This window comes from Prinia subflava, chromosome 12, assembly GCF_021018805.1.
Source record: "Prinia subflava isolate CZ2003 ecotype Zambia chromosome 12, Cam_Psub_1.2, whole genome shotgun sequence".
Classification (NCBI taxonomy): Eukaryota; Metazoa; Chordata; class Aves; order Passeriformes; family Cisticolidae; genus Prinia; species Prinia subflava.
Window position 1 is genome coordinate 10,828,759 of NC_086258.1, and position 25,719 is coordinate 10,854,477.

General features: G+C 50.5%; 1 protein-coding gene across 7 annotated transcripts in view; it reads left to right on the plus strand.

The window, feature by feature from the left end:
* The first annotated feature begins 6,235 nt into the window (after positions 1 to 6,235).
* Positions 6,236 to 25,719, plus strand: part of MVB12B (multivesicular body subunit 12B) — a 55,043-nt gene continuing 35,559 nt past the window's right edge. Inside the window, exons 1-7 of one of the 7 annotated variants that reach the window (XM_063410316.1) lie at positions 6,236 to 6,366; positions 10,968 to 11,084; positions 12,121 to 12,243; positions 16,906 to 17,013; positions 20,006 to 20,102; positions 22,207 to 22,336; positions 22,620 to 22,746. In XM_063410316.1, coding sequence (XP_063266386.1) covers positions 12,133 to 12,243; positions 16,906 to 17,013; positions 20,006 to 20,102; positions 22,207 to 22,336; positions 22,620 to 22,746 — 573 coding nt within the window. In that variant the 5' untranslated portion in view covers positions 6,236 to 6,366; positions 10,968 to 11,084; positions 12,121 to 12,132. Of the gene's footprint in view, positions 6,367 to 6,412; positions 6,725 to 9,919; positions 9,943 to 10,967; positions 11,085 to 12,120; positions 12,244 to 16,905; positions 17,014 to 20,005; positions 20,103 to 22,206; positions 22,337 to 22,619; positions 22,747 to 25,719 lie in introns of those variants that run through there. The other 6 variants (XM_063410310.1, XM_063410312.1, XM_063410317.1 and 3 more) reach the window with 6 other exon arrangements.

Sequence of the window (25,719 nt, forward strand, 5' to 3'; positions counted from 1 at the left end):
TGAGCACAAGGGCTGCCCCCTCCACCCCACAAACACCACATGGGCAAACAGGGCAGCCCATGTGCAAGGAGTTTCCTCTTGGTGGGTGGATGCACTCTCAAGCATCCTCGCTAAACCTGGGAACCCATTTGGTGGAAGTATCTTCAGTTTGCCACTCCTTGTTTCCATCAGACTCTCTTGGGACTTGGGGGAAGAGGTAGTTTGGTCTTGCAACTCCAGTGTGCAGTCTGTGCCAGCTGGGACTGGCCCAGCTCCAACTCACTGCAACAGATCTGGGTTAAATCCATCCTTTCTCCTGCCCAAATAGTCAGCAGGAAGGGATCTACAGCCTTGGATCTAAGCAAGACAGTTTGAAATTTGCTACCCCATTTTGTCAGATGATAATGGATTTAGGGAAAATGTTGCTTTCACATAAATGGAAGGTTTCTGGCTGATCATGGGAGTCTGGTCACTGAGGGAATTGGACCTCTGTGCATTTTGGGGTGCAGGGAAAGCCCTGCTGCTCTGTGCACTGCTGCCTCAGCTTGTGAGACTCCAAACTGGTGGCAAGTGCAGGTGCTCTTCAAGAAGCAGGTTCAGAAACTGGCAGCAGCACCCTGCAGGACCCTTTCCTCCCACCCATCCTCCTCTCCTGGGACAGGGGCTCTTCTCCCGCTCACCATGGAGCAGAATTTAACTCTTGCAAGAGACAGTTCTGCTAGACTGCTCCAAATGCTGTTGTGGCCAGGGCCCCCCTGCCTTCTCTGGGGTTCTGCATTCTCCAGGAACAGGAGAGGCCTGTCCCTGACACCAGTGGATCTGTTATTCAGGATCAACGCCCATTTGCTGGTTGCACCTTCTGTCATGAAAATGATGCTGCAGCCTTGACTTCCAGCAGGGCGATGGTGAGAGCAGAGTCAATGCTGTGCCAGAGCAGGGAGAGGTTTCTCTTGGAGTCAGTAATGTATGCAAGGAGCTGGTGTCACCAAAGCCCGTTCAACACCCTGCTCCCCTCTCTGCCATTGCCTGTGAATTGAATAAAGCAGCTGTGACTCATCTGCTCGTGGTGCTGGAGCTGACACTTGCTGGATGTAACCTCATTGGAGGTTTTTATACCATCTGTATTTGCAACATGAATATTTCAGCCGACCTGACATTTTGGAGACTGGTGTCTTCCAGGTTTAGTGCTGCCAGTGTGGGGGTCAGGAGCGCTGCAGGTCCAGCAGTGTGCTGTCAGTGATTCTCTGCTCGGGTGCTAAGCAGCGCGGGCCACGGCGCCGCAGGGTTTGTTGGCTCATTGAGCCCACACGGCTCTGAAGCAACAGAAAAACAGGTTTTGATCTCTTCCTGCTGGCCTCTGCCTGAAAAGCATAAAGCAGGGGGCAAAGCCACGGCAGTTATTCTGCCAGTGTCACTGTAATATGGATGGTGTTTACTGTCACTTGTGAGATGAACACAGCGATACGTGGGGCTGGATGGGACAAGGCATTTCTCCTTCAGTGAACTGTCACTGCAATGGCTTCTGTCCTGCTGAGAGCAGGACAGGCCATCACACCTGTGGGAGATGCAGGGTTTCTGGGAAGCTCCAGCCAGAACCGAGGGCAATAACTGTCCTGAAGGCTACACCAACCTCACACTCAGAGCTGCTCAGCAGCTGCGGCTTCTGCATGAACAGTTGGCAATAGTGGATTTAGGATTTCCCATGAAGACCCCTTTTTTGAGCTCATATCCCCATCTCTGGCCATAATAAATTGAAATTCCTCAGCTGTGGGATTGATCAGGCTGGTTTCTGCACTTGCCAAGGGTGTGGTGATGCCCTTGAATCAATGATCTTCTATCTGGGGATAGCCAGGTCAGAATGAGGAACATCTTGCTGTTCCCATGACCTTTTATTAAGGATGTTTGGATTGCAATTTTTCTGATCTCCCAGTGATACAGTAATTGTCCAGTTACGACTGACTTTGGCATTGTTATCCACACCAGGTCCTGTCAGATGGATGGGAAGCTTGCTGGGGTGCTAATATGCATGAGCTGCAGTAGCCAAGGAGCCAAACAGCAGTGTCTAAAGATGCCATCTGGCCTGGGAATTGCCATGGAGGGAGTCAATGTGCTCTTGAAGGAGGGAGTGGGGCCCCTGGCATTCCCTGGTGCTGCTGCACAGGGCGATAGCTTGGGGCTAGACAGGGCTGCAAAATCCCTGGCTGCTGCGGTTTAAGCAGTGTGTGAATAACTTCTTTTGGTTTCAGAGGAACAAGGGGTGCTGCCTGTGGCCCTGCTTTTGGGAGCTGGAAGACCAGAGCTGGGGTTCTGCACAGCTAAATGGAGAAGGGGCTGCACCCAAACAGTCTCACAAAGGCAGCTGAACCGTGGTGAACTTCCCAGCACCACTGCCAAATGGTCACCTATTAACTGACTGCCTGGCATTCCTTTGTGCAAACACCCGGCCCTGGAATGCTGTCTGCTGCCAGCGTGCTCCTGGGACAGCAGCTTTGCAGCCCTGAGAGCCACATCCATGGTTTCCCCTGCACATATCCACAGGGGAGGCCATGCACGGGCAGTAAGCAGGGGGTGGCTGTGGGGACAGCACCCACCCTCAGAGAGAAAGCAAAGCAAGCAGTAGCATTTCATCAGAGGAGGCCTGCAAAGAAAACATTATTTCCTCAAATGTGTTCATCATTCAAAATTGTTCAAGCAGAGGTTGCCATCGTGCTGTGGCCATTACTCATAATCTGAGGCTCTGGATGCGTGGCTCTCCTTGGTAATTAGCCGCATGGCGTTCTCTCTGCCCTCCATTCCGTGGAACAGCACTTGTGCTTCAGTCCCGGGGTGTCTGCACAGAACAAACAGGGCTGGTCCTGGCTGTGGGGCCTTGAAACAGGACTCACGAGGCCAGATTTCATCCCTGTACCACTGAACAGTGCCAGTGCCTGTGCACCCTGGGCCAGAGGCTCCCTCTGACCCTGGCAGGTCACAGGATGCTTTGGGCCCTGCTTCCCTTGTTGTGGTGCCAGTCTCTCCTCCTGGACTTTCCCTTCAGGTGAGGGATGCCCTGAACTTCTTTAGGGGCTGAACCCCTGTCCTGGCCAAAACCACCATTGTGTGCTACATAAATCAGTTATCTGTGGTAGGATTGCTGTATATTGGTGTCCTGTACATCATAACTAAAATACAAATGTGACAACTTATCTAGTGCTGAGTAACAACTATGGGATAGAAAAGTTAATGGGAAATAGATCAAGAAACTGCTTTTTCAAAATTGCTTCATGTGTTTCAGAGCAGATGCCCAGGTTCAAGGAGATTAGGAGCTCCTTGCTTTTTTAGAATAATCATGAAATATAGAAGGGAGGTTCTGGCTGCAAAGAGATATTTTGGTGCACCAAATTAGAGACATCAAGTTAAAGCTACCTTCAAGAAACCTTAAAACCAGATGGCAGCTGAGCTGTGACCTGCAGCAACTCCAGCATGAAATGAAACTCTGGGCTGATTTTCCTCCAAAGACAAGCATGGAAAACAAGGAATGTGCAGCACTATTGCACTACTGTGCTAAATGTGGCTATGGAGAGATGAATTCCTGCAGCACAAAGGATTTTAAAGGACTTTAGCTTACAGGCAGGAGGAGGATGCAGGATCCTTTACAGCTTGTTTCTCCCTGTTAACTGGGATTCTTTTTGATGACAAAGTCTGAACAGGGCTTGCTGTGAGTTCTTGCTGCCCTTGGGAGTAGCAGGTGCAGCAGCACTGGCCAGTGTCCTTGTGCTAGCCACAGGACTCTGTATGTTGTCTGTTCTCAGCTGAAACTTGTGCACTGCTATTCTTTAGAGGTGGTATCTGGGAACCGACAGATTTTGCTGTTACAAAATGCTTGAAATGTAAAGAGGGTGGTGGGGATTGACACTGTCTCTATCTTGGTCCAGGCTCTGACTGAGGGGCAGATCTGGCTGCCCAGCTGAGGCGCTCTGGAGCTGCAGATGCCAGGACAGGGCCCCTGCCCTCCTGCATGGCCAGCCACAGCCCCCTCCTCGCTGGCTTTCCCCATGGAGCACACGAGCTGCAGTGCGGTGGGCAGGACCTTGCCACAGCCAGCGCTGGCAGCATGAGCTTCCCCTGGAATATCTGTGGGATTGACTCCCCAGGTACCTTCTTCACCCCCACAAATGCTGCCAGCAAACCACTGTGAGGTGCAAAGCAGTGCTGGCGCCAGTATTAAGCCCTGAGGAGTGGCACCAGCAGTTGCCACCCTCCCAGCCACGCTGTGACGGTCACACGGAGCAGGGTGGCACGAACGAAGCACGTCTCACACAGCTGGACAGACCCAGCTTGCATGCACGATTCCTTGGAGCTGGGTTCTGGTAGTCATCCACCCAGAGATAAGCAAGCCATGTTTGTTCAGTCACAGCAACAGTATCGGAGCCAAGACTGACCAAAATTCCCCCTGTTAAGTGTCCTGAAAAGACGACACTGGTATGAACTGGACAGCATGTACAGGACTGCAGAATGCATGAGAAAAGGCATGTTCTGAAATAAAGAGAAGTAAATAAATGGATCTTGAAAAAGATGGATGCAAAATATTCAGAGGGAAGCATTATACTTGCAAATATTTATGCTTTTGAGTAACTTTACACAGATAGATTAACCAACTCCAGTGTAGCTATGATTCATGTACCCAACACCCAGTATTTGCTGATTCAGAGCCCGTGCTGTGCCCTGTGGAAGGGAACAAAAGGGCTTTTCCAGCCTCCAACCCTGCCAAGGTTTAAAGGTGCCTGAGGGCAGAGGTGCCAGCGCCTGCCCTGGGCTGTGCTGCTGTCCGGCTGCAGTCCCTGCGAGGGCAGCAGCAGCTAAACCGTGCTGGGAAGTGACTCCCTCTGGAAAACATGTTACTGCAGATCATGCCACAGACACATTGGGATGTATGCTTGCAGTGAATCTTTGAATATTTTGTGGATACTAAGCAGCAATTAGAGTCTTCCTTTGGAATCAATTCATTTCCTACCACCGTGGTAGCAGGGTGGATCTTATTGAAACTCTCGGATTTTTAATATTATTACACTAAAGACTCTCTCAGTATCAGCATCTCCGTGGGGGAGCATTAGCACACTGTAATGTGTAACAACTTCTCCAGTTCAGGAAATCTTCTTGTATTTGTAATAGGACATTTGGGGCATATATTATGTATGGGACATATATTTCTCATTTCCACCAGGCATCATCTTTTCTTCTCTCTAAATTACTCTCCAAATCAAAAAAAAAAAAAAAAAAAAAAAAAAAAAAAAAAAAAAAAAAAGAAAAGCATTGTAATCCTTATAATCCTTATCGCTCAAAATATATATATATATTTAATCTTTGGATGCAGAAGCCACTAACAGCCATCAGGGCTGTACTCAGTACAAGCCAGAGAGCCTTGTCAAACAAGGAGGGAACAGAGCTGCCATTCAAAACACCCAATTAATACCATGGTTCGGCAAGCACCAGTCTAAAATGCTTTCCAGGAGAGAAGCACCAGTCACGACAGCAGGAAGGTTTGGTCCCAGCCCAGGGTTGTGTCCAGGATGAAGCAGGACACTGGTTTCTGTTGTTTGCTTTATGGACAGGGCACAAACCCACTAATGTGCACGTTGCCTTCCAGACAAACCTTTCAAACACTGACTAATCACAGCTCACAGTGTTTTGCTTGGTAGTAAGTCTGCCCACACTGGGATGAAGAGCAAGGAGTTGGAACAGCCCTGAGGATTGGTTCATGTAATGATGGCTATGGGCCATGCTGCTGCCCCACGACATGCGGATATTCACATCACCTGCTGATGTGAATTCAATGTGTGGTGTCAGTTTCAACACTGGCATGTGTTAAGGTTGAGCAGAACCAGACCTTTGCAGACCCTCTATTCAGGATGTTTTCTGTGCTGTGAATGGACCCAAAAGCTGCTGGTCACCCCGCCAGCCAGGAAAACCCTGACCACTTTGGACCATATCTGTTTTCCAGGCCATGCTGAGACACAGAATTAAATATATTAATGAATTGAAGGTAGCACCTGAAATCACTCATCCCTCCCAACCCCGGGGACTCTTGAGAAGGTAACCAGCTTGTTTGACACCATTTGCCCTTCCCTAGCGCACAGCAGCTGCTGCCCATCTTCCGGACGTCGCCCGTTTCAGAAGGACGGAGTTTATATTGACCAAATCACACCCATTCAGCCATTTCCACCTGCACCTCCCGTGTGCTGCGGGAGGCTGTTCGGAGCACGCTGGGGAGCTCGGCCGGGCACTGCCCTGTTCCCGAGGAAGGGCGGTTTTGGCGAGGTGTGGCCGCGGGGCCGAGCCCCGGTGCCCGGGGCGCGGGCGGGGCCGGGCCGGGCGGAGCGGCGGAGAAAGCGCTGCGCGGCGGCCGCGGTGAGTGTCCCGTGGGCCGGGCCGGACCGCGGGGCTCGGCGCGGGGGTCGCGGGGCGGCGCGGGGGCCGGGCCGGGCGGGGCGGGATCTGGGCCCTGCGCGCCGCGGTCCGGCCGCGGTGGGCGCGGAGCGGCGGCGGCGGGAGCCCGAGCCCTGCCGTGAGCCCCGGGCCTGCCCGGCGTCCGCTGCGCTCCCCGCCCCGCGCCGCTCCGCCCGGGCCCGCAGGCCGCTCCCCCGCCGCCGCTCCTCCCGCCGGGCCGCGCCGCGCCGGCTCCGCCGGGCGATGAGGAGCTGCTTCTGCCTGCGCCGGGGGAGCCGCGACCCGCCGCCCGCCGCACGGGCAACAGTTAAGTGTCCCCGCGCCCGCCGCGGCCCCGCTGCCCGCCCGGGCCCGGCCCGCCGCGCTGTCGCGGCTCTGCCGGCGGCCCGGCGGGGCCGGCCCGGCGCGGCGCGGCGGGAGGAGGCGGGGGCGCTCACACGGCCACGGCGCCGGGCGGGGCGGGCGGGCTGGGCCGCCGGGCCGGCCGGGGCTCCCGGGGCTGCCGGGGCCGGCCCGGCGGGGACCTCGCGCCTGGGCCCGGGCTGGAGCGCCCCGGTGGCCTCCGTGAGACGCGGCGGTGCCTCCGAGGCTGCGGCAGCTGCGGGAACGGCCTCGGGTACCAGCCTTGGGGTAGAGCCCAGTGACCTTGACCTGCTCCGGAATTTACTGTGAATTCCTCTTGGTGACTGTTAGGGGAAACAGGAAACCGCTGTTTCATGTGGCTTTTCGCTGCGTTTGTAGCATGGGCCTACCTGACTGCCTGTTCCGTACCTGTGCTCGGTGCGTGCTGGAGGTGCGACGCTGGCGGACTTCTCCTATCCTGGCTGGAGCAGCGACACAGAGTTCCCTGTGTCTTTAGTACTCGTGCCTTGCATCACGGGGGCTTGCAAGCTTTCTCCGAGGTTTCTGGAGAGATTTTCAAAGGTCCACCAGTCTTCAGTGTTGTCTGCACATTCTCAGCTTGGTCACAGTAACACTGAAACCAGACAGGCTGGGTGTCAGCAGGGGTCTAGCTGCTCAGGCTAAAGCTTGGGTTTCTCCATTTTGTGTTTTATTTTAGCTGAGTGAGAACATGCTCATCTATTGTTTAGGGAGCCTGTGTGTTGTGCAGCAGGTTGGCAGCATCATCCTGTAATTTTTAGCTGAGATGGCCTTGCCTTCGAGACAAAGGCATAACTTGAGCTTCTGGAGGTGTGAGATAAAACAGACAACATCTCACTCTTGTACCACGTGCATCTCTGGCAAAGTGAATCCCAGGCTTAAGGGTGCTGGTAGCCCCCAGGGACCTGTTCATACCTCTGCCAAGACAGAAATAACTGAACTGAATGTCATTTCAGTTTTGCTGCCCTGGTGCAGGGCCATCTGTGTATGGAAACCTATTTTGGTTTGAAACAGGACACTCTTCAGAAATGTGTGTCCATAGTTAGAAGTGCTGTGAAGCAATACAGGGTCTCGATTTTGCTCATTCTGTTGCTTAAGTTCCTGTTTCCGTTCCATTCAGTCACAAAGTGTAGATTTTGCGGCTGGTGCAGGGCAGCTGTCTCCTAAGGGAGCGTGTGTGCAGGAGTAATTCCTGGCATGGTGGTGAAATGTGACACTGAAATGTCTCCTGTTCGTGGTGGTGGCCTCCAAGGCCCTGATGCTGGTTGCCACTGCAGGCTCCCGTGTTTGTGCTTGAAGCTCTGTCCTGTTCCACGAGCAGGAATAGAGGCCTGGCTGGGGCCGTGTGCGGCTCCCGGGCGCCGTGGGAAGCGCGGCAGAGCTGCAGCGGCTCCAGAGCAGCGCAGTGCCAGCAGTGCCTTCCCACGGGCATGGAGTGGCAGGAGGAGGCTTTGAGCAGCGTGTCTGCTTTGGTTTATGGGACCATTTCTCACAGACTGCAGTGGCGCAGTCAGGTAGCTGATGGTTTTTTCCAGTTTTGCCTTAGCTCATACTTTTCTGCCTGTGGGAAGAGCAAGCCAGTGTCAAAGTGCAGGGCTTGTAGTTGGAGGAAGAAACAATAACACCATTCTTCCTCTAAGTCCCTGGCTATTTAACTTCAGAGCTTGACCTGCTTTGCTGGCAGCATGATGTTTCTGTAGCAAATGCATTGAAAGGTCTGATCTGGTCATGTACCCACCAGCTCTTGAACTTGCTGAACTTGTTGAAAAGGAGCACTGAGAGCAGAAAATGGACTAGAAACTCACAATAATGCATTGATTTCTGAAAGCGAGTTCTTCTGCTGTATGTGTGTCCCAGCCAGAGCCCAGCAGCGTGTGTGGTCAGTCACCTCAGTGGAGCCAGCAGAAAAGTATGCCTAGGATAAACTAATAAGGGCAGATGAGCTAACGAGGAAATGGGAGAGAACAAGCAAAAAAGCTATAAACAGACTAACTTGTGACTGCTGGCAGAAGGGGAAGTGTGTGTGAGTGTAGGCATGGGTTGTGAGAAGGCGGCTGTGCCAGAAACCAGTGGAGTCCCAGAAGGCCTCTGCTGCAGCTGGGCATCAGGATCCCTGGGACACTGCGCCTCCCGCCTTGAGGCACGTCTGGTTCGAGGGCTGGGAAGGATTCGGGACAGAGCTGGCAGCATGGTGGCTGCTTGTCCAAGAGTGCATCCTGTCCGTCTCGTCTTGCTGCCATCCACCCTACTCTGCTGCTTGGGGCTGGTGCTGGCAGGATGCACAGGGACTTTTTCTGTTAGAGACACATTCTTTCCCCATTGGCTTTGTCTGGGCGGCCCCACAGTGTCCTGAAGCTTCTTCCTGCCCCAGAGCTCACATCCGGCCTCCTTTGGCTGCTGGGGAGTGGATGTGGCCCCACAGCTGAAACAACTTCCAGGGAGCATGCTCCCAGATAGTGGGAAAAATGTTCTTCTCATTGTTTTGGCCTGTTCCCGGAATAAGCCTGTAGGGATCAGTTCAGCACAGGCAGCTCACTGCAGGATGCTGACGGGCCTTATCCTGAGCTGAGTGCTCAGCCACTGTGATGGTAGGTGGGCATGCAGGTCAAACTCACATTGCTAAAGAGAATTAAAATAACAAGCTGCCTAATAGAGGTATTTATAGAATCCCGCTTCTTAATTTAATATCCTCTTTCACTGTTTGTTTTTTCATTTTTAAGTTAAAAGGCACGATGGAAATATCCAAACTTCGCTGGCACTCTCATGGAGAAGTGCAGTGTAACTGATCATCTGTGCAATTGCCCAGCCAGAGACTCTCTGACCTGTGCAGAGCTCACAAAAGCATTTATCCCAGTGTGCCACTGACTTCTGCTGCTCCGTGTCTGTTCCAGATGCATCCTCAGTGCCGCCTGCACAGCCGGCAGCTGCCCGGCGTGGCTGGCCTGGTGTGGCAGAGCCTGGCCGTGCCGTGGCAGGTCTGCTTGCTGTGCACACTGTCCCTGTTGGCTGCGGGCACGGGGCAGAGGAGGGTGCAGGGCTCATGGGCAGGGCAGCTCGGTGGCCCTTGCAGAGCAGGTGCTGCACAGCGTTGCCCCGGGGTGTCAGCGTGGCCAGGCGAGAGCCCCACGCCCAGCGCCGCCGCCACAGAGGGGCTTTGTGTGAGCCGGCACAAAGTGAGGATTGATGCCGTTCCCCTCCCCCTGCCGTGCCGAGCAGGGCTGCAAATGGCTCCCACAAAGGTGCCCTTCTTCCTTTGCTGAGGACAGGGTGCCAGTGGGCTGACGGGGAGGCACCACACTGCGGGTTGGAACTCCCACTCCTTCTGTGCTTGTGCTGGGGACCCCCTTGTCCCCAGCCTTGCCCAGGCTGACCTGGCAGCTGCTCAGGTTCCTGCGGGGGCAGCTGGGCCTTCCTGCAGCAGGGTGAGACAGGGCCTGGGCAGCGTTCTGCAGCAGGCACTTCACTTCATCTGTGTGCGTTTGGTGGAGGCTGGAGGCACAGTGTGAGCAGATCTGCTTCCCTGCAGTGCAGCTGCAGCTGTGTGGGAACCTGCCGTGTGGTGTTCTTAGCACGCTGGGGAATATCATCACTTACCTGGAGTTCAGTTCAAAATGGCCTGAGAGAAGCTTATGTCAGCATTCATTATCTCCTAGCTCCTCCCAATATGGAGTAACAATTCACCACACTATTGAGTTACTTGAAGAAGTTTCAGAAAACATTCATGAAGAACAGATTGTAAGCTCTCTGTTAAATTCACATTATGTTTGTTCCATGCTGTATGTTTGAGGTTCTGCATTATTTGCAAGGCCTCTGAATGAGCTGTGCGCTGGCACAGGTGCCTCAGGTCTGTCCTGGCAGTGCCAGTGCCTCCAGCATTCCTGCAGCAGGGTCCTGTGCTCCTTGCCCACCCTGAGGACAGGGAGCCTGCTGGGAGAGGAGGGTGAGCCCCTGTGCCTCAGGCTGTGCTCACCATCATGCTCAAAGGTTTGAGCTGCTTTGGGTGTGAAGAGAGTTCGCTTTGCTCTGTGTGCTGGATGCGTGTCCTGGTGCTAAAGCAGAGCTCTCTCCTCTGTTTGGTTCATCAGCAATAGTGTTTGCACCATTACTGGTCACTAGTACCTGTTGTTTTGGACTCCTCAAGTAGTATGGCTGTTCATGTGACGTTATTATTATTTACATAGGGCCCAGACTTGCTCTTTCTTATTGCCTGCAGCACGATGTTTGTTCTGACTGGGCATTGTGAAGTGTAAACCCAGGTCCCACTGGCACCAGTACTCACCTCTGCCTTTCTAGAAGCAGTAAGTAACCAGCCATCTAAATGGCCTAGAAATGCTGGGGTTTGATTGCTCTGAGGAGGGAATTGAATTAGGCAGCTCTGGTTCACGGCTTGTCTGGCTGTGCAGCAGTGATGCTTGTTTACACAAAGCACTGCCCTTTTGCCTTGGGGTGCGTGGGGGGGCGGTTTCCTGGGGCATTCCTGCCTGAAAGCCAGAGAAGACCTTGCTTTAACTGGCTGCCTCTGCAGAAGACCACATGCTGAGGCAGTGGCACCTTTCCCCATCCTTCACCTCGGTTGTTTCAGCCCCTTTCTTGTCCTCTCCTCCTGCTTCCTGCAGCAGCATCCCTCTGAAACTAGTTGGTCTTACCTGCTTCTGTCCTTTTTGCATATCTCCCTCCCTTGACGTTCTCGGTGATGTGTCTCTTCTGGAAGATGCTCGGGCCTCCTCACGGCCTCTCTGCTTTGCCCCAGCCCACCCTGTGCTTCCTCTGTGTTCCCTGGTGTCGAGGCTCCCTGCAGCCAGTGCAGCTCTGCATCCAGCGCCAGAGACATCTGTGCTGCTCCTTGAAATCAGTCTGGCTGAGGGGGGTGTGATGGGACTGACAACTCATGGGGGAACCCCCAGCATGTCTTAACACCCATAGTGAATGGGGAGCCTCCCCATGAAGCCATTAGGAGCAGATTTCTTGCTGTTTAAAATGACAGAGCTGCTTCAACCAGCCGGACTTGGGGATGAAATTTGTTGTCTTTTTGGGAGAGAAGGGGTTGAGCTTTGGTTTTCCTGTCATTGTTAAATGGAGACCAGCCCGTGGAAGCAACAAAATGAGTCTCAGAGGCTGCCAGCTCAAATTTCAAACCCATTTGGCATTGCACAAGTGTACTCTTATCAAAAGCAAATGAAAGTGCAGAAGGTGTGTCTGGCCTAATCCTCTGTTTACCTTGGCTGTCTGTGGTGTGTCAGCACAGGCACTGTGGCATGCGTGTGTGCTCTTGGTTCTCTGGCTTCTGCTGGGTGTGGTGCCCAGCAGCCCTTTAATTCTGCTCCTTCCTTCCAGGATCAGTCCACGATGCCTGAGGTGCGAGACCTCACGGATGCCTTGCCCGACCTGCCGATGGATCCCATCACAGGCGTTGGTGTGGTCGCGTCCCGGAGCCGCGCACCGACTGGATATGATGTCGTAAGTTTGAGCTGTTTGAGCTGCTGCAGTTAATGCTTTGGTTCTGCACTGGTGAGGCTTTACTTGGCTGGCAACAGCATCTCTTCCAGAGAGAACATGCCTTCGAGCTGTGCTGCGAGGAGTCGTTCGGTAGCCAGCTGCCCACCTTTCAGCCCACAGCACTTAGTGCTTTTCTTCAGCAGAGGGTTGTGGGTGCAAATGTGCCACTTCATCTTTACCACTCCAAAGGAGCTTAATTTCCTGGAGGAAGGGTTTACAGAAATAGTTGGCCACTGTGGCAAGCAAATTTAATAATCCTAGTAACATTCATCCTGAAGGAGTCCTAAGTATCGTACAAATTATATCTCTAAATAAATGAATCCCACATCAGCTGTTCAATCCCACATATCAGCACTGCACAATGATGATGAGAAGCTCCAGAAAGGGAATCAAAGAGTTTTGCATCCAGCTGAAATTGCAAGGATGATTTTGATGGGCAGAATGCAAACCTCTAAACTAAGATTTGGCAGGAGACTGGCAGCAGGAAAAGGCAGCCGGATAGAGCATAGATAAATGTGTGAATAGATAAAGGGAGGTCACTGTTCAAAAGCTGCTTGTTCCTTGGATAAGTTGCTGAGTTACCAACAGCAGGATGTTTGTACTCATAGATCAGTGCTCCAAACTGTGAAATATAGAATACTGACCTTGCAGAGATCTATAGAGAAAAATTTGGTCTGTAGTTCATATGCTGGCCTTTCTCTGTGTCTGCTCCAACTGTGCTACATCACACCTTGGGTTTCCAGAGCCACACAGCTTGTGTGGTGGGAGTGGAAGCCAGCTGACTTGAGGCTTTGCTCATGCCTCTTCAGCTCTGGATCATTGCATACCTTGTTCAGTGTGAAGAAACAAAATGGATCAGGCTGAAGTAAGGACACAAGGGGGGAATTGTGAAAAGGCTCCTTAAAGACCTGGGAGGTTTTTACATTTACTGTGTTTTTCCAAGTGCTCATTACCTGTGTGAGCCAGGCTGTGTAATTAGCTGCTTGCCCTGATAAAGAAGCACGGGACAGTGTGAGACTTCTGATAACAGAATTGCATTTTGCCTAAATGGCTGGGCAGAGAGAGCGCTCACCCCAGATAGCCTGCCTGTGGCTTAATGGGGAGTTGCAGCGCTAACGCAGTTTAAACTAAACAAGATAAAAGAGTCTTCCTGTGGCTTAAACCAATTATGGTGGTGGTGTAATGCTGGCGAATGTGGGTCACTGTCTCCTCAGGGCACGGTGAGGAGCTGCCTTTGCTCTGGCTCTGCTGCCTCAGTGTCTGTGCACAAGGAGCTCTGTCTGCCCTGGGAGCGGGCAGTGGGGCAGTGCCTGCTCCTGCTGTCCCTCCCCTGCAGCGTGTGGGTGCTGCCAGCCCCCCGGGCTGTCCTGGCCTGGTGCAGCACCTGTGTCAGGGCACAGTGGCATGCAGGAGGGTGCTGCTCTTGCCTGGGTGTTTGTGAAGGTGGCTCATCTGTGAGTCACTGTGCTGGAGCACTGTGTAGTATGCCGGGTTGCCACTTCTCCGTGACTTCTCTGGAAGCTGCTCTGGCCAGCTGAAAGTGTGCAGCTGAACGTGCACAAGTGCAGTGCTCAGCACAGCAGTCATGTTCTGAGGCCTGGGCAATGTGCAGACCTGGGTGGTCTTGGGATCTGTGTTTCTGCAGGTATGCAATTTCCTTAATGAGACACTGACAGCTGATTGCTGTAAAGCCTTGAGCAAGGCAGCTGTGGCAGCTGCATCCCAGAAGTGTGCTCCCTAGAGCCCTCACAGTAAGAGGTGCACATTGCACCCTGGAAAGGAGAACCATGCTCACCTTTTGGGAAGCATTAACAGCCGTGTTTCTTGGGATGCTGTAGTCCCCTTAGGGATCCAATGGCTTTGTGTGTCACTACTGCATCCTGCAGCATTCAGTCCTACAGGTGGATTCAGAGTTGCATGGGAAAGTATTTCCTCATGTAGTTTCACTGATGGTTTCAAGTTTTGCAATGAAGTAACCAGCTCTTTCTGAGACACGTTATATATAGGCTTTACCATTTTTATCCTTCTCCAATTAACAGCTTCATTTTCCCTTTTGTTATCTTTAGAAGAAACCTCCATGAGCATGGGTGCTTCATCCCAGGTGTAAGTTAAATGCCTAGAGATGTCCAGGTCCATTTCCCAAGCTCACATGGAACCCCAGGGCCCAGCCTACTGCCCATCTGGAGCTGGCAGGCAGCAGTGCCTGGAGGGATGGCTTGGCAAATGGGCCAGAGGCCTTTTTTTCCTCTGTAGGACTTTATTTACTCCATAATCTCTATTGCCTTTGTGTCTGCTTAGAAAACAAATGCACTACTGGCACTTGTAATAGCTGGCCAGGCCTTTTCACAGCTAAAGCACCAGAAATTTGATTTTGCCAAAATATACAGTGTGTGTCTGAACTTAGGTTCCTAAAAATCCAACCAAACTGGCAAGACTGAGAGTCTGGGTGGGGAGGAGAGGTGGGAGGCAGGAGCCTGGGAGAGGAGGGAGGTGTGGTTCCCATGCAGCTGTGTGCTTTGCTGCAGGCTGAACAACAGCCTGAACAACAGCATGGTGGGGTTTGCTCTCGGGCAGTGCCCGAGCAAGCTGCTCAGCCAGCAAGAACAGCCCTGACTGTGCCAGAGGGGCAGATCACCCTGTGGGGCAGGAGGTTTAAAGGACCTGCTTACCAAGGACCTGGCTCTGGTAGCAGTAACCCCATTCTGACTGTTGTGCAGCAGGTGGATCACGCTGTAGGTGCTGGGGTCACTTCCCTACCAGGTGTCACTCTGCCAAGTCCATCTGTGGCACGGTGAGGAGTGTCTGCCCCCAGCTTCACGAGAAGGACCATTCCTTGTGCCTGGGGCACTGCGTGCTCAGTGCCAGGTGCCATATCCTCTGTCTCGCACGTTCCTTGCCTCCCAGCCAGGGAAGGACTGGCCAGGCTGGGGCTCTCGAGTGCCTGTCCTGCTGGCCAGGTCTGCTGTGGCCTCTCCCACCTGGCTCCTGTCCTGAGGGCATGCTGATCAGGCACAGCTCTGCTTCAAGAGCTGCTGGGGCTTCTCCTTGCTTGCAGCCCAGCAGGTGATGCAAGAAGTTTCCTGTTTATACTGCTCTGTTTTCTCTCCCCATGAGCTTTCTGACAAGTTCATTCATGCTTACATTCTCCAGGCTTGGAGTTCAAGCTTACCATCCCTATATGCCAGCAGTTTTCCCAAGCAGACTGTTTCCTGAATATCTTTTCACCAGGACTGATTTACCCATCATGGAGGAAGATGCATGTGGATTTTACATATTCCTAAATTAGCAGTTCAGGACAGGTTTGAATTCAAGGAATTCAAATAAACAAAAAATTTCACTGTTTAAAAATCAGGCATGTTTCTTTGCAGAGGCCTGAACACAAAAACTGTGTGTGTTGTACAATGGCTTGACCTGAGCTGGGGCTTGTGAGCAGTAGTGCCAAAATTCAGGGAGCAGTCAGTGCACTTTGCTGCTTTGATCAGACTGTCTCTTGTCTCTCTGCTGCACTCGGGGTAATTGGAGGCCTTGTCAGCACACAGCTCTTGCTTCCTGTGCCTGGCACAGTCTCTGCTCAGCTAAACATGGGTGCAAAAGTGACAAGTGTCAGCTCTTTGTTATCAGGCTGCTCTGGGGCCAAGGGCTCACTCGATATGATTACAAGAGCCACAGTGCAGCAGTTTGCCCCATCTGAGAGGCATTAGGCAGAAGTTCAGCTTCTGTGGCACTTCAGGCCATGCTGGAATCTCCTGTTGGAGAAGCCAGTTGGGTGTTAGTCCAATGGGGTAATCCTGTTTCTTGTACCCTTCTCCTTGTGTTTGCCTTCTTGCCTCCTCTCTTACTCGACAACAAACATTTTGGGGCCAGGGCTCTTACCAGCTTGCTCTGTGCATGGTGAGTGCTCAGCTGCTGAGAGTAAGGCACTTCCCCAGTGCATGGTGCTGCCTCCTACCCTCTACTGAATCAGCACAGAGTGAGATTTTCTCCTGCACATCATGCTGTCTCTCCTGTGGAGGGTCTGGGGTCTCTTTCCTTACCCAGCACTGCCATGTGCCATCAGTTTGGCTGGATGTGGGGTTGCACTGGAGAGGGACATTTGTGGGGTGTGCAGCACTGCAACACAGCACATGCAGCACTGCTGCTAAAATCCACCAGTGAGCAGGGATTCCCCCACCTGCTAGAAGCAGCTTTTTGACCTGGGAGCCAGAATTCCTTGATGCTTTCCATGAAATTAGTCCAGAGATGGGTCACTTTCTGTGCTCTGTCTTCATGGACTCTCCCAGCATGCCTGGTGTACCCTTGTGTATAGGGTGGTAATGAATGCCTCAATGTGCTGACTTTTCCAAACTATTGTTTGGAGACTGTTACCGAAGTTGCAGTTTCCTCATTAGAGTAGCCTTTGTCAGAGCATCTTTAATCAAGGGTCTCCTGAGAGACAGCATTTTTAGAACTTCTTTTTATAACTCCTCTTGAAAGTTCTTTGCACTGCACCTTGTGAAGAAACTAATGAGATGCTGTGAAAGTTTGGGCTGCTGTTAATTAGGAGAGGTCTGAGGAAGAAGTACTGTACATGTGTTAACTTTATCTTGGCTCACATGTCTCCTTTCTCCCTGTGTCTCTTTTCAGGTTGCACAAACAGCAGATGGTTTGGATGCTGACCTGTGGAAAGATGGCTTATTTAAATCCAAGGTCACACGGTACCTGTGCTTCACCAGATCATTTTCGAAAGAAAATGTAAGTCCGTTTGCTGAGCGTCTGTATGATTTGCATCTGTGCCTGGTATGGTCTTACCCATAAGATGATTCATTTTATGGAGCCAATTATAATTCAAGCAGGCGTTTTGCTGAGTTTGGGTGAGTAAGGAGGCAAACTGCAGTGGCAGAATATTTGCATTTTGTCCGTATTTCTCATGGAAAGAAATTGATGACACAATCTATTGCAATAAAAGAAGTACAAAAGGGAACGTTTACATTTCAGCCTCTCACACTTGTTTCCTGCTGCACACTCATGGTCCTGATTGATGTCTAACCCAAATTCCTCAAGAAACAAACAATGCAGATAGTGTTGGTGAAGGAAATGTTGGTTTCTGAATCCAGAGGCACCACAGATATTTTATTGCAGGATTAGCTTGCTTTCTTTGTTGGTTTTGGTGCTGATTCTTGAAAATGTGCCCACACTGTGCACATGCTATTGCATTCTTGTAATCTGGTCTGACTATTAAGTGTGAGTTACTTTGTGATTAGCAGCAGCTGTCTGCCCACACTTGCTGTGGAGGAGTGGAGATTGTGTGCAGCAAGAGCTTCGTGCATTCTGCTGTGGATTTGGTCGAGGCTGCTGTGAAAACTTTCTTTTTTCTGGAGGAACTGTTGATTTCTGCAATGAATGCACTCCATCTAGTGGGTAATCCTGCTTTTGGTCGTGCTGTGGATATTCACGGCGACTCAGTTGGCAGGGTCTGGAAGTACCATTTTGTACTTGTGCTTTTACTGTGATGGGAACAGAAAGGTGATGGCAGCTTCAGGGGCTGCTCACAGGTCCTGGCAATAGAGCTGGGGGTTGCCAGTTCCCAGCATTTGACCTTTATTCCATCCACTTCCCTGCCTGCCTCTAGATTAAAGGAAAGCTCCAGAGCTATGGGAAATACCACTTCCTGGAGTGGATGGACAAGAATTGTGCTTTTCATCCCTGAGTATGTGCAGTTGCAGGAATAGCAGCCCTGGAATAGGCAGGGAGGCTATTAAATAGGTTTGTGCTGATTTGAATATTAGGTTTATCTGTGGCTACCTGAAATGTGAAGTTGTCAGAAATAATTACAGGACAGGAGCAGCTGCTGGCTGCAGAGACAGTGTAAATACCCTCAGGTGGTGCCTGTTGGACTTTTGGCAGGAACCCTGGGCTTGGCATGGTTTGGGAGTACCTTCTTCATATTGATGAGGCAAAAATTAAAGCAAAAGTTTCCCCTTCCCTCAGTCCTCTTGGCCACATGGGATATATGATGTGTGTCCCTGTTGGGGGCATCTTGGGGCTAAGGGGCCTCAGTTCCCTCATCTGGGAGGAAGGGAGGTGAGAGGCTCCTCTCTCTGCCTGCCACTGATGTGTTGCTGCACTTTGGGTTGGAAGTTTTACCATTTGGGGGTTTCTTTTGTGTTTAGCAAAACACTGGGAGCTCTTTTCTCCTGAAGAAGATATTACAGTTAGTAGAGTTAATGCACTTCAGATACCTGGGTTGGAGCAGAGCCAGTCTGCAGTGCCTGTTTAGCAGAATCATCATTCTCAACCGTTTACAGTATCTGACAATGACAAGGACGTTGCTGTATCTGAGTGTGGGGAGGCCCTGGATGCTGGGTTGACAGACAGGGGGGCTTTGTCCCCTTTTCTCCTGTGCATTGGCAGAGCTGACTCCTGGGGTTCCAGCACGAGCTCAGTGGAGACATCTCCTGCCTGTCTGCTGATGGAGGAGCGATCCGTGGTTCAGCAGAAAGTTGCCACTGATGTAACACACAGACAGCTTAAATAAATAAAACATGAAAGATGAATCAGCAGCAACTGCTTTGTCTGCTGTTTGCTGTGCCAGGACAGTGCTAACTGACACGCTCAGGCTTGGCAGGAGCCAGCATTGCTTGCTTCAAGATGCCCTGGACATGGGCAGCCAGAGGCATGGGGGGGCTGCCTGGCTTTGACCTCTCCACGTGAGCAGAGGCTGTTGTGTCTGTCCCACTTGTGTCTGGTGGGATACGGCTGCAGGTCTGCTGACCCTTCTGGTGAGGAGCATAAAATGCAGGACCTCCCAAAAATAAGCTCAGGATCTGACCTCCCCTTATTTCAGGGCCTGCAAATTTAAATATTTTGTAAGTAGTTCAGTGAAATAATCAGTACAGGTTCTTCTGAAAAACTCTTGGCAGATAAAAACTAAAGGAGGTTACTTTGCAACCAATAACAGTAAAATTCAGTTACATGGTTTGATGGCTTGGGATGAAATTTTAAGTGTTTCGTATTGTGTTTCTGTTTATAAAGGCTGTGCAGTACCTCAAATGCATTCTTCTTTCATATGTGACCCCATATTATTGGCAGCAGTGCTGGTTTTATCAAAACCTGCAAAGAAAATCTGGTCTCCAAACCATTGTGGAGCCTGTCACTCTGAATTGAGCTCTGAGCTCTTCAAGCCTTGATTAATAGGACAAGGCATGAGTTCAGAATTCATATGGACTCTAAATGAAGTTTGTTGTTCCAAATGGCCTGTGCTTCTGGAGCGTGCTGCATTTGGAGCTAGAACCCTGTCCATTCAGTACTAATTAGCTAATGCATGTAATAACTTTGGCTGTGTGTGCATAAGCCATCATCCTGTAATGCTTTCTGCTGTTACTGTCATGGAAATGTCATTTTGCTCTTGTAGATGCAGAGTGTGTAAGAACTGCTCAGTGAATGGGTTGGTGAAAGTTGTACTTTGAACTGCTGTGCCTACAAAAGGAAGAATTTGGCTATGCTTCCAAGGGTCAGGAAGTATGGCAGTGGATGAGGTGTTAAAATTTTGAATGCTGATCTAGTCAGCCATTGTTTGGCTCCTGCCATGAGGACACTTGCAGGAGTTGCCTTGGTATGTTCTTACCATTTTCAGAGTTGTGGTCAGATACAATGATAGGGCATCTCAGGCTTCAGCAGATGGGAAGATCTGGGGTTTAATTTGGTGACATTGTCATAATCAACTGTTTCTTTTCTCTCTCCAAAGAGTCATTTAGGCAATGTCTTGGTTGATATGAAGCTCATTGATATCAAGGACACTTTACCTGTAGGCTTCATGCCCATCCAGGAGACCATTGATACACGTAAGTTGGCATCTATTCCTCAGTCCCACTCTGCCAGTGCTGGTGTGGTCAGGCCGTGGAGGGCCACTTTTGGTACTTCTGCACTCCTACTGGAGGTTTCCCTTGCAGCCTCTGACTGTTGCTTATTTCCTGCTGAGCTCTGGCTGCAGGGATTAGTTTGCAGACTCTGACTGCAGGCTTTTACCTGTCTAGACTGTGACTGCAGGTATTAGTTTGCACTCTGAAGACCATTCCCCCAGGTCACCCTCTGCTTCTGGAGAATTCTTGGGCACATGTGGTATGAGATAGAATTGTCAGCTTACCCTGCTGACCCTTGGGAGTGCTGGACCTTACTGTGTGCTGCTTCAGTTTCTGTGGAAGTCCTGGTGGAAAGGTGGAAGGGGACTTTGTCATTAATTTGAAATGCTTTGGGTTGTAAGTGTGACAGTCTTTAAAGCAGAGGCACTCCCTTTTCTGAGAAAACGGTGTAAAAGAGAACATAGACAAAAGCAAATAGTCAGCTTTGTACTTGCAGAAAATGTCAAATAAGAGGCACTGATTTTGTTAAGAGTTAGCTTTGTGGTTACAGGTGTCTCTGTGCTCCTCTCGAAGTGGCAGCTGACTCACAGTTAATACATTTAATACAGTACTCCTTAGTAGGTCCTGAGAAGAATTTCAGGAAGCCTTAAATCCTAGACTCCTAAGACTAGTTTCAGGCACTTCAAACAGAAGCCCTACTTTTTCAAAGCAGGGGAAGACTAGACTTTAGGGATGCAGGTATTTGCCATCTCTAAAAACGTTACTGTAACTGCAAGCTGCATGCACAGATGCTCTATTGGCACACCTCACACTGTCTGTATGGTTATTGGTGCTAGTGCAGCAGCACATTCCAGAGGCTGGAATGGAGTGCTGTTTCCCAAGGCATGGATTACAAAACAGGGGGAACCTATGGAGACAGGGCTGCTTGCCATCTGTTGAAGTGAGCATATTTTAAGTTGGAAGATATTTGTTCATATTAAGATGAAGGGTTTTTATTTTGCAGGCACTTGTTTGTAGTTGCTGGTTGTTTCCAGATTTTCATTCAGCATCTGCTCTTTAAATTTTCAATATATCAGCAGACTTCTGTCCTGCTTTCCAAGTGTCTGCATCCAAGCAGGAACCTCACCTTGCTCACTCTGACACTCCCTGGGGTGAGGTGGAGCGTTGTTTTCCAAGCACTGCAGGTCCATGTCTGTGTGCCAGTGCCAGCCGTGGTCACAGACAGCACCGGCACTGGCTGTGGATTGTGTCTGCATGCTGGTAAACAGCCTGAAGAATTCGTTATACAGATAAGCCTTAATTTCAATGAGCTTGAGTTTTTCCTGTTGAATAACGTGGAGACAAGTGGAATTGCTCTGTGACTCATAGCAGGAAGGGCTGTGCAGTGCGTTCATCCACCCTCAGAGCACAGGTCAGAGCAGTGCAGCTGCCTTGTGGGAGGTTCTGGCAGTTACTGCTTTGGGAATCTGGTTTGTCCTTGCAAAGAACCAGGGCAAACATGTTGGGAGTATCATTTCTGTGCCTGCTGACTTGATCAGGACATGTCACTAACACTTGGGATGTGTGAGATGTGGACAGACAGCTCTTATGCTCAACCTCTCTGCATGGCAGGCTCTGTCTGCTCCTCCTCAAGGGGGGTTGTTGGAAGCACGTAGCAGAATGAACTGACTGGTTGTATCAGAAGCTTCCAGGTTCGTTTCTAGAGGCAGTGCTTGTGGGAGGAATGTTTAGATATGGCTGTCCAGGCCAGTGAGACAAAACTACCTGGGAAAGAGCAAGGGAGTGCAAGAGGCATGCGGAACTGGCAGAGTCACCTGCTGTTTGTGCTGTGGGGCAGCACAGGGACACACGTGGGAGCTGATCTCTGCAGCAGGCAGCAGGAGATCTGGTTATTGCAGTCCCAGTAACACATCTGATAGAACATTCCTCTCTGAATGGCACTGCACTGACTGGTTTGTTGACATATGCCTGTTCCTTGGCACCAATTCTGCCATAATTACCTGCCTAATATCTGGAAAGATTATGAATAACATTTATACTCTAATCTTGCACAAAACCCACCCTGTGATCTGGGTTGTTTTTGCAGAAGAAGTAGCTTTCAGAAAGAAGAGGCTATGCATTAAATTCATCCCTCGAGATTCTACAGAGGCAGCGATCTGCGATATCCGAATCCTGGGGAGATCTAAGCAAGCCCCTCCTCAGTACACGTTCATAGGGTGAGTACCCCTCACTGCAGAACTTTGTCATGAAGGCAGTTATACCAAAGCAAGGGCCCTATGCTCCTATAATTACTAAATAGTAGCCTGTAGGAGGTGAAGCTTATCATTAGAAAAGTCCAAGTAAGTACAATTGTTGCCGAGTTTGATGTAGGAATTAACTCACCTCTCCTTTTTTTTAATTACACTTGTTCTCACTGACGAGGTGTTTGTGAAACATGTCAGTGGCTGGTGCTGGTGCCTGTGTGCAGCGTTGGCAGTGATCTGTGTGTTGGTTCCCCAGGGAGCTGAACAGCATGGGCATCTGGTACCGCATGGGCAGAGTGCCGCGCAACCACGACTCCGCGCAGCCTGCGGCTCCTCCCGCCCCTGCGCCAGCTGCAGCGCCCGCTCCCAACCTGCCAAGGTAGGTTTTCTGCATTCCAGCTCCTTCTGCTTGATGCTGCATGTCTTGTGGTTACTAACCTTGCCTGGGAACAACCAGGACCAGGTATGGAATGGTTGTGCATTGGTATGGAATGCTTGTGTCACAATCTGATAAGGGAATATGCTGTTTGTTGAATATTTGCCTGCTTGGAAGTTCCTTTGCCTTTTGTGTAAAGGAAAACAGGTGAAGAAGCCAGAAGAAAGGAAAAGGCTGCAGAGGAAGGGAAACAGCAAACTGTACCTTTGCTTTGCTTTAAAATATGCAGGGTGTTGTGGCTTCCAACACATACGTGTGGGTCGGCTCAGAAGGGTGAGCCAGAGCTGCAGCCAGGCCAATTGTTGTTCTTGACCAGAGGGAGGGAGAAGTGTCTCTACCAACTTCAGAAGGGAAACGGGTTTTGTTCATTTCCAGGATCAGTCCAGTCATGGTTTGAAGTACTGGTTCTTGGTGGGTGGAAGTTGCTTACGTCCTTTAGAATCTTGATTTCCAGGTCATTTCAGAGTTAGGCTTTTAAACTGCTGCAACATGTTCCCCAAAAAGCTTTTAGGTACATCCTTAAGGCAGGTGTGTACATTTGAGCCTTCATCCACGACCCAGACTGAAGTACACTGTCCTGTGATGGCTCTTTGAGCTCTCCAAAGCATTTGGGTGTTTCTTTCACTGGGTGTTTTGCTTGGTCAGCTGCCATGCCCTGGCACAGTGCTTGCTGTCCTGTACTGTCAGGTGTGCTGCAGGCAGACATTCTGTCATGCTTCTCAGAGATGGAGGAAAAGAGATGAAAAGCCAGCAGTTTTCTGAACACTGCAGCCTGTCCCACTAGGCCCTGAGGTGTTATTCTGAAGCTCTGCTGGACATAAGCTAGATGCCAGCCCAGGCCATGTGAGATCAGAGAGAAAGATGTCTTGGTTTTAGAGCACAGAACTTCATTTTCTTTCTGCAAGAAACTCTGTCTGGGCAGATTTCCACAATAAAGAAAAAGAAAATTATCATAGCAAGAGAATGTCAATGGCAGTGCTCAATCACTGAATGTGGAAGGGTCACTTTATAGCTGACCAGAGGCTGCAGAACTGTGTCGGAGCTGTTGGGAACAGGGCCAAAATTAGAGCTCAAAGCACCAGTGACAGTCTGAAAAGAAGTGTTTACAAGGCTTATATATTTTATAACCTCTTGTTGTGCAGTTTATGGTTTACAATGGCTGCAAGGAAATTGGATCAGTTTTGTTTTACTTGCCAAATAAAGCAAATGTCAAAATAGTCAATATAAAATGTATTCTAATTTGGCTGAGTTAAACCAGCCAGTATGCAGTGGAATAATTGAATGTTACATTAATGCCTTGTAGTAAAATCCACCTGTCTGTAGCCAGCTCCACTCTCACACCCCGTGTGTGATTTACAGGTAACTTTTACACCACCAGCCTGATCATTCAAAGCATCTTTCATGTCTGTTTTTTTACTCTGGTTATTTATTATCCAATATATTTTTTAAGAAATAGAAATGTATATAAAGGTGCATCCTGCAAATATTTAATTATTACAGGGAACACAGGCAACTTGAAGGCCTCTTCGAACACTGTCAGCAGTGTGGTGAGTTACTCAACACAGTGTTTGTGGAAGATTGTAGTCACAAGTAATCTCTTATTTTCACGTCACCATGGGGAGAGGCGATTACACTGGCAGCCAGTGTGCTGTTTTATTCCATGTGGATGTATCCTGACAGGAACAGCAGTGGGTTGTTCTGAAGCTGCCTCAGGAGTGAGGGAGAATCTGTGAGCAGTGCTGCATGGAGCACTGGGGAGAGTCTGCTGTTGGGCTGCTCTCTTCAGTTGCTGTCTGCATTATAGAATAATTCTGAAGCAAGAGGGGGCTTCAGAGCAATTGCTAATGCTGGATATAAACTAAATCCTTCTGTACAACTAAACCTAAAATGGAAGGACATTTTAGTGTGGGATATATATATTTCTGCACTAGTCCCCCTGCTCTGTGGTGTAAGGTGCTGATGGCAGTGGATGGTGGCCCATCAGAGTTATGTATGAGAGGTGTGACCTCCACAGGCTGATGCACATCAGCAGTGCTGCTGCTGCCACTTGTGTCACAGGCTTATGGCTCTCAGTCAGGGCTGCACAAGGGGAGGCTTTGTTTGGTAGTTGTGCTGGACTGCCTGTGGTAGTTTTCAGCCGTTTCTTCTCCTTCGTGTTTTCTTCCACAGGCTTAACAGCCTCCAACAGCAGCCCTGGCAAGTCCTGGGGAGGGTGGCACGCTGTGCCATTTTTGTGCTGGTCAGTGTTTTTGTGCTGGTTCCAGTGTTTTGGGAGCAAGTCCTTGACTGCTGTGAGTACACACACAATCAGCAGTGAGGCGTTTTGCCTTCCGTGGTGGCTCCATCCCTGCTGTGGTGCTCTGTGAGCTTGGGTGGCTTCTGTGGCTTGGGAGCTCATCCCTTCCTGAGGTGCAGCAGGAGCCTGTGCCACTGTCACTCCAACAGCCCGCTCAGAGTTTGTCAGCTGCAGGCAAGGTGTCAGTCAGTGCTGTCGAAGTGTGTTTTGCAGTGACAGACATAATTGCACTTAACTTTTTGCGTGGATGTTATCAATCTGTGATGGATACTTTGGGGAAAGGAGCACTCTGATTGCAGATGATGTGTCACAGGCATTTAATCTTCCTCTTGGAGAGACCAGGATTCAGTCACAACTTTTGCTTGTTGATGCGAGGTTTTGGAATCGTAGATTTGCACTGACCCTGGGCATCCTTCAGTCATTTTGGTTTCGAGGCTGTCATCAGAGAGGTTAATGATTTACCTGGAGGGGGAGGACTGGCTGCAATCCACCTGCATTCCTGTGATCCTGCCTGCCTTCCCGGGTGTCTGTGCAGCAGCTGCTCCGTGCCACCCTGGCTGGTGCTGCAGCAGCTCCTGTGTGCCCGCAGGGCCCCGTGCCAGCTGGTCCCGGGGTCACCCTGTG